Source organism: Patagioenas fasciata, chromosome 21 (genome assembly GCF_037038585.1).
Source record: "Patagioenas fasciata isolate bPatFas1 chromosome 21, bPatFas1.hap1, whole genome shotgun sequence".
Lineage (NCBI taxonomy): Eukaryota > Metazoa > Chordata > Aves > Columbiformes > Columbidae > Patagioenas > Patagioenas fasciata.
Genome location: NC_092540.1, coordinates 1,171,639 through 1,184,840, shown reverse-complemented (window position 1 = coordinate 1,184,840; position 13,202 = coordinate 1,171,639). Strand labels below are relative to the sequence as shown.

General features: G+C 60.4%; 1 protein-coding gene across 1 annotated transcript; it reads left to right on the top strand.

Annotated features, from left to right (window-relative positions):
* Positions 1 to 3,418: 3,418 nt before the first annotated feature.
* On the top strand, positions 3,419 to 6,670 carry FMOD (fibromodulin). Its single transcript, XM_065854707.2, has 2 exons — positions 3,419 to 4,409; positions 5,933 to 6,670. Exons 1-2 carry the CDS (start codon positions 3,419 to 3,421, stop codon positions 6,082 to 6,084), a joined length of 1,143 nt encoding a protein of 380 aa, XP_065710779.1. The 3' UTR covers positions 6,085 to 6,670.
* Positions 6,671 to 13,202: the final 6,532 nt, after the last annotated feature.

Genomic DNA, 13,202 nt, shown 5'->3' with positions numbered 1-13,202 from the left:
CAAACCATCTCCCTGCCCATGCTCAGATCCTTCTCCAGCTGCCCGGCGCCACTGCAAGCTACCACAGCAATGCCGGGTGTGGAAAAGCGCTGCTACCAGCCAAACGAAAGCCCCCGCCCCAGTTTACTAGAGTTTTCCCTCCTTTTAGGCAGCGCTAGCCCCCCATGCTGTTTTCCCCCTGGAAGGCACGGCTTTCTCTGAACGCTCTCAGTGCTGCGAGCTGTGCTTTCCAGGCACGCTGCTCCTGCCCAAGCACAGCGGCTCGCTGGCACCGTCCCCACTGCACAGCGTGTCCCTCGGCCCCACATTCCTCCTCCTTACAATGAGGACCTCGGGCGATAAGCATCTTTGCAAGGCTGCCCAGGGGAAGAGGAGGTTTCAGATGGAGATTTGATGGGAAGGAAAGGAAAAGCGCGTCCGGAGTCCAGCACCTGCTGAGCCTCTCGGAGCAGCTCCAGGCTGCGGGAGGACCTGGCCGTGCTGCTGCAGCGGGCACGGGGTGGATGGGGCGCTCAGGGCTCCTCCTTCCCATTCCTTTTGGGCAGAAATGCTGCGACAGCCCAGGGAGAGCCGTCCCAGAGGTGAAGTGCACAGAGGGCCAGCACGGGGACCGGGGGCTGTGACAGCGCCCGCTGCTCCCCACTTTGCAGGACCCCCCAGGGCACCGGCAATGGGAGGTGATGCAGCAGGGACAACTGGGAGCTCTGCTGTCCCTGCCCAAGCACGGGTCACCCTCAGCACACACTCCCTGTCCCCCCAGCTCAGCCCTGGGGGGGACACCCCCAGGGGACACCCAACTCTGCACAGTCTGCAGAAATGCCAGCTTGGCATGGCTCTGCTGCCACGCTGAAGACAAACTCCCGCTGTCACAGTGGCCCTTTGGTAGGCAACTTATTTACCTTGGATGCTGCAGCCTTATCGTTCGTGGAAATGTTTATCCGAAATATTTAATAGCAGGACTGCATAAACTGAGGCTTCCTGGGGAACAGCCCGGGCTGCAGTCGGAGCGGGCACCAACATCTCCTCCCCTGGTACTGCAAAAGTTAAAGATACTTTCTCACTTCTCCCTAAGAATCGCATCCTCAGCACCTCAAAACCTGATATTTTTTAATCTGGCCAGAGGCCTCCTCATCGCTTCCTGATGAGAAACACAGGAGACCTAACAACAGCCCTTTTAAAAACAACATCCCCGATTCCACTAACTCGTTAAACAGAGAGAGCCTGAAAAGTGCCAACACTCCTATGAGAAAAGACGGGAGAGAGAGAGAGAGAGAGAGAGGGAGGAAAGAAAAAGCAGGTTATTTATAACGCCAGGCAGCATTAGGGTCTTTTCAGTCTCTCCTGCAAACCGGCTGCTGCTGGTAGGTCACTCCCCAAAAAAACCTGCGGAGCCCGTGACCTGCAAGCACAATATTTGATCTGGGATCTGGGGCGGACACCAGGCTCTGCAGACCCAGAGACGCACTCACATGCTGCTTGGCACACGGGAGATCCCGCAGAAGAGCAGCGCGGCTTTGGGAAGGAGACGCTCACCTCGGTAAGTCCGTCTCTGTATTTATAATGATTGGTTTTTTTAAGGCTGATTTCCGTGCCCTGGCCTCGGCGGGCGGCTCCACGCGGAGCACATGCCAGCGACACGGGTGGCACAGGGTGAGCGCCAGCGCTCCCCAGCCACCGCGGCGGGAGCGCCCGCTGCCCACGTCCCCTGTGCCCCCGGCAGCTCCTCGTCCCCTTGGCGGGACCTGGACACCCAAATCCATCAGCCCCAGGCACGGGCAGCGCCTGGCACCCTCTGCCCATCGCATCTGCAGGGGAAGCGGAGCTGGTTTCATGCCTGGCCACAGACCCTTGAGCCCCTCGGCTCCAAAACCTGCTCCCCGCCAGGGTGACCCCATTATCCCGGCAGCCTCTGGCACGGGAGCATGCACACCAGGAGGTGACACGGGTCTTGCGGTTGGCGCACTCAGCTCAGATCCCCCCAAAACCCGCACTGAACCCCACTGGGGAGGGGAGAAGCAACCTTCCAATGAAGTAGGGGGCAGCTGAGGACAAGCTCTGGGGTTACCGCTTTGGTGAAGGGGGGCACTAGGGAAGGTGGAGGGACCCTGTGGATCTGTGCTGCCCCTGGGCAGAGGCTGCCAAGCGGCTCTGCATGGCTGGGGGGCTCGGGGGGCTCTGGTATTTCAGCCCCAGAGCAGGAGGCAGGAGGAGAACAAACTGCTCCTGCCCAGCTCCCCATGGCACCAGCATCCCCGAGCATCACGTCCCACCTGCCCCGCGCTGCAGGAGCCTGCGGAGGGCAGGGAGGGAGAGGAGGGGGCGAGGGAGCCGTGGCAGCCCTTCAGTCCCGCTTTCCTGAGTGCCAGCAGCTGCCAGGCTGCCAGCAAACTGTGCCCTCTTTGTCCGCTGCAGAACGGTCCCCTTGCGGCTGCGGGGGACACGGGCCGTGCCACGGGGTGACCCCGCGGTGAGGGGGACACCGGCTGGGCGGCGGGAGCGGAGCTGGCAGGGATGCACCCCAGCCCCACAGCTCTGCCTGCCCAGCCACGTATGTAGCACATGCGGAGGAGCCAGCAGGCAGGAGCGGCTCCGCTCCCCCTCCGAACAGCTCAGCCCCACGTATTTCCTGGAGGAATTTCAAGCTGCCTCGCTCCAGGCCGCTCTGTGTGCTCGTTTAGCCCCAAGACGAGGATTCCTAGAATCATTTTGGTTGGAAGACACCCTCCAGATCTGAAAGTCCAACCATTAACCCAACACTGTCACTAAACCATGTCCCTAAGAACCTTGTCTACACGGGTGTTGCCCCTTTTCGTGTTGGGGTTGGGCTCGGTGAATCTAAGCTTGAAAGTGGTTTAATTTCAAAAATCAGCCGGAACTTGTTAGCCAGGATTTACATGAGTCCTGAGCAGGCTGAGCACCCTGCGCTTCTGTGCAGGAAGGGGCCTGGATGGAACCCACAGCGAATCGCGTGGGCAGCAGCTGTCACACAAATACAGCTCCAGCAAAACACCCCGAGCTCCATCAACCTGTGCTCACAGCTCCCGCTCTGCCCTGCTCGGTGAATCCCAGGGCTGAGCGACCTGACACCACCATGGAACACGTGCCCTATATCTCCATCCTCTACTCAGTTATAACAGAAACACCCGTAAGTTCAGATTTTGCAAGCAAATATCCACTGGGATGCAGGTTTCTAGCAGGGCTGAGGTGAAAAGGGGGAAGATCAGGTACCTGCAAACAGGGGACATGCTTGCAGCCCCATTTTTTGGGGTAAGGTTCATCCAGGTCCCCTGGTTCTCCAGCTCTGCTGCCGAGTGGCACCATCTCCAGGCGGGGGTGCCGTTCTCCTCACCCCACACCTGACGCTGCTGATGGTTCCTCCCCGTTCCTCCCCCACCCAGGTCCCTCCAGCACCAGCACCATGCGTTGGGCCACCGTCCTGGTCATCGCTGGGCTCTGCGGAGCCTCCATGGGCCAGTACAATGAAGAAGAAGACATGGCGTGGTTGCAGTACTACATGCGGCAGTCCCGGGTGTCCTCCTACAACTACATGCCCTACTACGAAGACGAGAACCCCCCTTACGTCTATTCTTACGTCCCAGCCCCAGAGACAGAGGCAGAGCCCGGCCCTGAACCTCAGCAAGCCATTTCCTGGCAATGTCCCCACGAGTGTGATTGTCCCCCTAACTTCTCGTCAGCCATGTACTGTGACACCCGGAACCTGAGGTACCTGCCCTTCGTGCCTTCCCGGATGAAATACGTCTACTTCCAGAACAACCAGATCACCACCATCCAAGAGGGGGCTTTCGACAACGCCACGGAGCTGGAATGGCTCGCACTGCACAACAACCAGATCACCAGTGAGAGGATGGGCAAGAGGGTCTTCGCCAAACTCAAAAACCTGGAGAGGTTGTACCTGAACAACAACAACCTCACCAAGATGCCCAGCCCCTTGCCCCGGTCCCTCAGAGAGCTCCACTTGTCTTACAATCACATCTCCAAGGTCCCCTCCAACGCCCTGGAGGGACTGGAGAACCTCACAGCCCTGTACCTCAGCCACAACTACATTTTTGAGATGGGAGCATCTCTCAAAGGGCTCAAGTCCTTGATCCTTGCTGATCTGAGTTATAACCACCTCAGGAAAGTCCCTGATGGGCTCCCAATGGCTTTGGAACAGCTCTATCTAGAGTACAACTACATCAACACCATCCCCGATGACTATTTCAAGGTGTCTCCCAAGCTGCTCTATGTGCGGATGTCCCACAACAGCCTGACAAATCAAGGTCTCTCTACCAACACTTTCAACAGCAGCAGCATCCTCGAGCTGGACCTCTCTTACAACAGGCTCCAGAAGATCCCCCGGGTCAGCACCAACCTGGAGAACCTCTACCTTCAAGGGAACCAGATCAACGGTGAGCAGAAACGCGTCAACCGCATTGTGGCGGTGCAGGGGACGGTGGTGCAGTAGAGGGATGGGGAGATGGGGATGCAGACCCTGTGCCTCCCTGGGGGACACTACCCAGGGTCATGAGCAGGAAGCTGGGATTTGGGACACTGAGCAAGGCAGGAATGGGGTCTGTTTTGTCCCAACACACCTGGAGCCAAGGGGCTGCCTGCTCTGGATGCTCCTGTGTGACCCATGTGCTGGTTTTACTGGGCATCTTCTGGTTAGAGAGGCCAGGAACCAGCTGTGGGTAGAAGCTGATCCACAACCCGGGGAAGGGACCATGGCCCTAGTCTGGGACTGCACACGGGTTGGGGGGTGGCAGATTTGGGGGCCCCCATGATCACCGCACATGGGAACACATGTGACCCTGCCCAGCGCTACCGCAGGGGACAGGGACGTTCCCTGCGCCCTGCAGAGCCTGGGACAGCACAGCCCCGTCCCCTCGCTGGGGCTGGGACAGACGGCAGCTCTGTTATTAGAGCCGTCGCCACAGCATCTTCTGCCAGGACCAAAATTCACTCCGCTTAATACACAAATAAATAAAAGGAACAGATTGTTCTGGGGCTGCTATTTATAAATATAAGCTAGGGGGAAAAAAAAATAAAAAGAAAAAAGAAAGAAAAAAGAAACAAGCAGGCAATGTGCTGGAAAAATCCAGGCTGGGTCCGCTCACCTGCCAGGGCCCCAGGGCAGGACCCTGCCCGGCGGGGCTGGAGCCCCTGAGCGGGATGGGGATGGGGACATGGCAGTGCAGCCATCAGCTCTGGCAGAGGAAACACAACCCCGCACCGGGGAGCCGGCAGCAACACAAAAACAAGAACAGATTCCCAAATGTTTGCTTTCCAAATGTGTGGCTGTTCGCGTCTGCCGACAAATGCCACCAAACCACCGCGGAGCCACCCGGGCTCCGCCGCACATCTCGCTCCAGCCTCTGGGTTTGCTGTTGACCTTTCCAGGAGCCGGGGGCTGCAGCACCAACCGCCTTGGGGGGCACAACCCCCGCATGGGGCACCAGCCCCGGGTCCCGCCCCTCCAGCGCTCCGATGTCCCCGGTGTCCCCGCACACCGCGGGGGTCGCAGCCCCCAAACCCCCGCCCCGGGGTCCCCCACAGCCGCTGCCTCCCCAGCAGCATCCCCGCCTGGAGCTCTGCTGCCCTCTAGTCGGTCGCTTCTCTCCCAAATCCCGCATGAAATATGTGGAACTCGCTCCGTTTCCTCCCTCCAAACCCAGCCCGGGCAGGGCTGGAGTTTCCCTGCTTGGACCAGTTGCCCTTTTAGCTTAAAAGCAGAGGGTGTCGAGTCCAAATTTGCAGGAATAATTCGCCATTTGGAGGTGCATTGATATTTTTTCCGGCCCACCTTAACATCAAGCAGCTCTCAGAGATCGGTACCCACAGACCCATCACCAAAGCAGCCCCCCCTTGACATTTCTCACATGGGTCCCCAAAGATCAGCCGGCACTCAGCTCCGTCTCCTCTCCCCCCGCAGAGTTCTCCATCAGCAGCTTCTGCACCGTGGTGGACGTCATGAACTACTCGCGGCTCCAGGTGCTGCGGCTCGACGGCAACGAGATCAAGCGGAACGCGGTGCCCCCCGACGCGCCGCTGTGCCTGCGCCGTGCCACCGTCATCGAGATCTGAGCCGGCCCCCCGCCCTCAGGACTTGGCTCCCCCGTTCCTGGGGGACCCTCACGCCCGTTTCAACGCAGCTTCGACGGTTTGACTTGGCTTCTGCAATAGTGCAATAAGGGTTCTCCAGCACCCGCCCACACGGGTGGGAAGGAGCTGTTTGTCCCCAAACGCTCTCCCCTGGTTTGAGTGGGGTGCAGCAGGGATGGGGAGAGCTCATCCCCCTGGTTGAGGGATGGAGCCCCTGCACACCAGCTCCATCCCCCCCAGCCTGGCTCTGAGCTCCCCCTGCCCCAGCAACCCGGCTCTCCATTTAAAAACCCCAAAAATACAACACAATGACACCTGCAGCCACAGCACGATTGGATTTGCCAAAAAACCACCCACCTTGGTTCCTTGGACGGTTTAGTTTGAGAACCAAAGTGGCAGCTGAGCTTTGGAGATGACCTGCAGAGCTGAAGAGGTCATCCAGACCCTCCGCATTTACACTGCATGCTGACACTATAGCAACAAAACCCAAAAAAACCTGTACTATCACTGACGCATGAACTGTAGAGATCATACCGACAAATAAAGCCCTTTCTGTAACTGCACAAAATGTGTCTGAGGGGTCCCAGATGCGGAGACCAGGGGCTGAGCGCCCGAACCCCCTGTCTTGCAGGCCAGATCTTGCTCCATAACCCGGGCTGGATTTGCCGTCTAGTGGCTGTACCAGACACCACACGTGCGGCCGCCGAGGAGCTGCTGCTCCTGCTCCTCCCAGGCGGGGTCCACGCAAGGATGTTTTACAGAAGGAGAAAATCCACACGCAAAGTGTCAGTTGAGAGAGGGAAGGGATGGCGGTGCTGCCGGTGCTGCTTTTCCAGATGCTTTCATGCTCTCCACTCCTCAGCCCTGCTTATTTTTAACAGCGGAGCTGGAGGATTCTTAAAAAAGCAAATTCACACAGGCAGGATTTTCACAGCTCTGGCCAAGGCTCTTGCAGCAGGAGGAGAGGCAAGAAAACCCCCATGGGCTCCACAGCCCACCCTCCTCCTCTTCCTCCTCCTCCTCATCATCACTCCCAGGTCAGGTTTTTGCCTCAGAGCATCTGCACCCCCCCCCCAAATCACCACCAGCCTGCGGGAGCCCAAGAGTCTGGTGGTCCAGGGAGTCTTGTTGGGATGTCCCAGCCCATGGCCCTGGGGGGACCTGGCAGCAGGGGCTGGTGGCAGCAAAACCCAGGACAAGCAGCCACCGAACGCTGCTTGCAGCAGCTGCGTTATCCCGCGGGGCGGCTGGGATCGCTGATTGACACCGGGGGATCGCTGATTGACAGCAGCTGCAGCACTGGCCCCGCAGGGGCGGAGGGGGCACAGGCTCAGTGCAGCCCACCCCCCGCTTCTTCCCCCTCCCCAAAAAAAGGGGAGACCCCATTGGTCCTGGGAAAGCTCACAGGAGCCCAATCAGCGCCCTGTTGTTGTGCTGGGATGGAAGGGATGGGGGCTCGGTCCCCCTCCTCCTCTCCCTCCCCTTCCTCCTCCTCCTCCTCCTCCTCCTCCTCCTCCTCCGGGGCAGGTTCGGGGTCGGAATCCGGGGGAGGGGGGCGTGCGGGGCTTTGTCCAGATCCCCGGAGAAGCATCAAGGAGGGAAAACCCCAAACCAAAGGAAAAACCCTTCCCCAGCCCCATGTGGACAGGCAGGATTTCTCCAGAGCTCCCCTGAAAAACCCCCCATTCCATCTCCACTTTTCCCAGCCCCTTCCCCCAAACCCTCTTCCCCTCCACACTCCGTTTTTGTTGCCCTTTGCAGCAGCCCTCAACTCGGAGCTGTTTGCAAACATCCTTGTAGGAGGATGTTTCCCCAGGAAGCGCAGGATTTGTGTTTAATAACAACGCCTCCAAATATTTTCCTTTGGAGAAGTACACAAGAAAGCAGCGGGCGATGGGTTTGATCCCGATGTGGCTGGGGGGGTCTGGGACAGGCAGAGCCCCCCCGGCTCGAGGGACGCCAGCTCAGGACACGGCGCCATCCCCGCGCTGCAAACCCAGCGTGTGAGCATTGGCAGAGCCGGCGTGAGTCACGGCCGGGAAGTGCGACCCGGCGCCACGTCCTCCAGCGCTTCCCTTTGCTCAATTCTTCTCGGACTTAACCTAAAACCTTTATTGAGAAGTTGCGAGGACAAAAGCGCCGGTGGCCGGGTCACGGCCGCCGCCACCACGCCTGCCCATCTGCAGACGTGCTCGCGACGTGACGAGCAATAGAAGTTGATTATTAATAAGCTGCTTGGATCCGGCCGGCGGCAGCTGCGACTTGGCTGGGAAGAGATAAGAAAACTGCAGAGGCAGCAGGAAAAGACGCCGGGGAGGGACCCGGCACGGGACCCCCGTCCCCCCCCAGCACCGCTCGGGGATGAGCTGGGGGCCCCTCTCCCAGACTGAGGCTGGGGGGACGGGGGGTCCTGCTCTCGCAGCTCCACGTCAGGAGTAAAACAGAGATGGGATTTTACTGCTTGGGTTTGGGGGTGTCAGGATTTTGGGTTTCCCCACCCAGCTCCAGGAGGGGCCAGAGCAGCTGGCGGGGGTCAGCCCCCCCCGCAGGGGACCACTGGGGAAAGGCAGCCCTGCTCCCAGCAGCGCTTGGGCACAGGGGAGAGGGACAGGCAGGGAATTCCCAATCTGCTCAGCCCCCACTCCTGCCTGCCCTTTTGTTCCACTCGCCATCTGTCCCGCAGCCCCGCACGCTCCCGCTGCACGTGCCATAAATATCAAGACGGGCTTTGTCTCTGTTCCCAAAGGCAGCGGGGACCCCAGCCCTAAGGCTGCCGGGGCTGGCACGGGGGGCGGCGAGCCCTCGCGCTTTAGGGGAGCACCAGGGCTTGTGTCTCAGCCCCGATCCAGTCTTTTAACTCACAACAAAGCGGCGAACAAGCCAGCAAGGGCAGCTGCTCCGCTCCAGCCCCGTCCTTGCCCTTTGCTGTTTTATCCGGTGCGATAATAGAAATAAACTCCCTGGTAAAAGCGCATTGTCAGATGGAAAATGGGCCTCGCCCTGCGTCTGGCAGCTGGGGACGCTGGGGACGCGCAGGGTTCAGGGATGTTGTTGCCTCCAGCCGGTTCCCAGTAACACATTTCCCAGCAGTTCCCCAGAGGAGCAGGTGTTGCGTTCACACGGGTGTTGCATTCTCACGGGTGTTGTGTCCCCACAGCAGTGACACCAGGTACGGCTGTGCCAGGCACAGGGACACTGGCCCTTGCAGAGGGGACGGGGCAGGTACCAGCCCGAGCGATGCTCTAACATGTCCTGACATGAGCTGGTGTGCCCTGGGGCCCCAGCATCACCCTTAAATCCTTCTCCTTCTGCCTTGTCACCAGTGGCTGGGACATGGGGCTGGCAGGGGCTGCTCCATAGTTGTCATAGCCAAGGGCAAAGCTCAGACGTGACCCACGAGACACTGCTGGTCAGTGCCACTGGTGCAGAGGTGACAGAGGGGCAGCCCCACGAGCCCTCCTCCCTCCCCAGTGCTCCCCGGAGCTGGGAAACGTGCTTCCCCGGACACGCAGGGCTGGTCCCGGCTCCAGGCTGTCCCGGGGATGCGGCCTAGTGGGACGCAGATGACAAGCAAAGCAAAAGGGGCTCAAAGCCCCGACCAAAACCCCAGCAGCTGGTGAGACTCGCACGCCCAGCTGGAACCTTCCCCGGGCTCTGCTCCCGTCCCAGACACAGACACGGCTCCGGGGAAACACAAACCGCCCCGGGGCAGCGACCGCAGCTGCTGGCTGCTCCCACCACCCCCGTGCCCCGCGCACCGCCACCGCCACCATGATCCATCAGGGGTAGGGGCACAGCATCAACCGGGGACAAGGATATGGTGTCCCCTGGGGACAGAGGCACGGCATCCCTTAGTGGCAGAGACACAGCATCCCTTGGGGACGGGCACGGCGCCCATCAGGGATGGCAGGGCACCACGCAGCCTCGGTCCCGAGGGACGCACCCGTCACCGTCGGCAGCTGCGGCGCAGGACGTGTCGGGGCACCTTGTTCTGCCCAGCGAGCTCGCAGGGTGCGGCACAGCGGGGGGAGGACCGAGGGGGTTCAGCACTGGTTGCTCAACACCGACAGTCTCCTCAAATAACGTTAATTACTATTATAATATATAATAAGAATCGTATGCAACCACCGGCAGCAAGCCGAGCGAGCTTTGCCCTGACCCATGCGGCGCAGAGGCCTCTTCTCCCCGGCGCTCAGCCCTGCGCTGGGAAACAAAAGGTGCAAAGTTTAGTGGTGCGTGAAAGGAGAAACAAAACCCCGGCTGAGCCCTGGCCCTGCCGCAGCCCCCACCAGACAGATGGCAACAGTTGTCCCCGCACACCAGTTGCTCGCTGCTGCCAACAAGCCCCTTTTATCCCCACCAGGTCTTAAATGGAGCATTGGAGATGCTGCTGCGGAGGGGCCGGGATGGGGATGGGGATGGAGATGGAGATGGAGATGGGGATGGGGATGGGAATGGGGATGGGGACGGGGACGGGGATGAGGATGGGGATGGAGATGGGGATGGGGATGGAGATGGAGATGGGGATGGGGACGGGGATGGTGATGGAGATGGAGAGAGGGATGGGGAATGGGATAGGGATGGAGATGGGGATGGGGATGGGGAACGGGATAGGGATGGAGATGGGGATTGGGATGGGGATGGGGATGAGGACGGGGATGGCTCTCCTTCCCCTCTCCCTCCCCACTGTAATTGTTACTAAACACAAGGTCTGCACAGGCCCCGCTCCGTGCGCTCCTGCCCGAGCGCTGGCAGGGAGGACGCGGGCAGGCGGGGAGCGGAGCTGGGGCTGAGCCTGCCGGCAGCTTTTGTGGTTGTTTGGGGGGGATTGCTTTCTCGAGCTCACACGAAGCAGCGCCGCAGCCCGCCCCATCTGCTGCTGGAGCCCCTCCAAGCACTGCGAGCGCCGAGACGGCTCCTGCGCTGCGCGGGGGAGGCGAGTGGGCGCGCGGCGGCTGCGGCACACACGCTCGCATCTGCCCGTGGCCTTTTCGGAGAAAAGAAGCATCGTCTGGGTTATTTTCTTCCACCGGGTGGTTCAGTTTTTAGCGAGGATTGGAAAGGCAGAGCGGTGTGTTCCCCTCCGCGCTGTTTGGGGGCGAGGTGGCTGGGGTGCTCGGACAAGCTGAGACAAGACGTGTGACGGCTGCGGAGAGCTCAGCATCTGGCTGTGCGGGTGTGAAGGGAGGCCAGCGCGCTGGAGGAGGGCAGAGGAGGGAGAGGAAGGTCCGTAAGGCGAAGGGCAGGCAGGGAACGTGGTCCCCAGAAGGTGGCCAAGGGACAGAAAGCACCAGGAGCCCACGTGCCAACGCAGAGCGCAGACCCGGTGCCCGTGGGCTGGGGAGGGCTCGGCTCAGCCCCACGATGCGGAGCCACACGCAGAGCTCGTGTGGGGGCTCCTCCGCACCAGCAAACACCAGAGCCTGCCGGTGCCAAGAGCGGCGATGCAGGGATTGCCGGGGCAAGCAGCAGCCACGCCGGAGCCTGCAGCCCCAAGCACCACGGGCTTGGCGCAGCACCAGCCCCTCCGAACCCCACAAACCACCTTCCCGTTGCTGGGCCACGTGATGGCAGCTTCTCCGGTGGATCCTGGGAAGATGACGAGGGCTCCGGAGCCCCGCAGGGGACAGAGCACCCCGGGGCCCGCGCCTCCCCCTTTTCCCAGGGCCGGGCGCTGCCGCCCGCGTCTCCCCAGATACGGGCGAGCGCGGCCGCACCCAGCGAGAGCCAAAATAGCCGGTGGGTTCCCATGGCCCCGCCAGCAAACACTGAGGGCAGGAAGCACCTGGCGGGGGCCGAGCCCGGTGTGAACGTGCCGGCGCGGGGAGGAGGTTCAGCAGCACCCGTTTCGCTTCTGTCGCTGCTCCGGCTGCAAACGGGAGAGCCCAGAGCTGTGGCTGCTGCGTCGCTGCCGTCCCCAGCCCGTTTGCCAAAGCTCTATTCCCAGCTGGGGGGGATGAAAGCATTTTGAGGGAGGTCTGATGATAATACCAGGGCTGGGCGGGGATGAGATTTGGCTTCTGTGGGAAGGGCAGAAATAACCCCAACAAGCAGTTTCACATCCTAAATGCTGATGTTGCTTTTCTGACACGTTAGAAACACCTGATTTCTGCTAAAGGGACCTCAGGAAAGAGAAGAACACAAACACAGGAAAAAGCGAACCAATGTTTTGCCATGAGTCAACCCAAACACCCTCGCAGTCGCGGCTGCTGCGTCAGGACGTTCCCCGTGGCTGGTTCGGGCTTTGCACAATCTGCGTTTTCCGAACAGACCAGCCCCCAAAACCGCCCGTGAAGAGCTATGGGGAGGCCAGATAAATGCCCCCCCACGCTAACCCAGCTCGTAGAGCAGGTATCACGGTCCTACCAGATGAAAAACGACAAGAAAAATAAAAATAGCAGATGAGTCAGCTATTCAGAGGCTGCCGGTGGGACCTGCTCGTGGTGTGGGTAGCGTTGACTCCTCACTGAACGCTCCGAGGCGCAAGAGCTGTTCTCATCCTGGCTGCAGGCAACTCCAATTTCAGATGATCTTGGCCCAAACAGCAGCCACAGGTCACAGCATGGACCGTGCCAGCCCCAAAACGGGCCACGGCACATGGGTGGGAGCAGAGCAGGCCGGCGCGGCCAGGCCAGCGGGAGGAAGGGCACCATCATCCGCCCGCCCCAGCCTTTGAACCTGGGTGACTCCTCAGCTAATCAGCAACCCAATGGGACGCTCCGTTCCTGCCCTGTTTCACAAGCAGCAGCAATTTGGGTGTGTTTATGGAAACTAATGAAGGGATGAGTTCAAAAGAGGAGCGGCACTGACAGAGCACCAACATCAGCCCACAAATTGTTCTCCTCCGGGCCGTGGCGTGTTATGGTAAAAGCAGGGGAGGCAGGGCCATGGGACCAGATCTGCACCACCCTTGGCATCACCGCTCCGGGGCGGTGCGGGTTGGTAAGTTCACAAAGACCCTCCTGAACTCCATGAAAACGGAGTTTCAGATGGAAACCGGCAGGAGCTGGTGTAGCCCAGGTCAGCCGGGAGTGCGTGCACAGGGGGTAATCACAGGGTGCGGGTTACGGCTCCTGCCACATCACCAGAACAGGATCCGC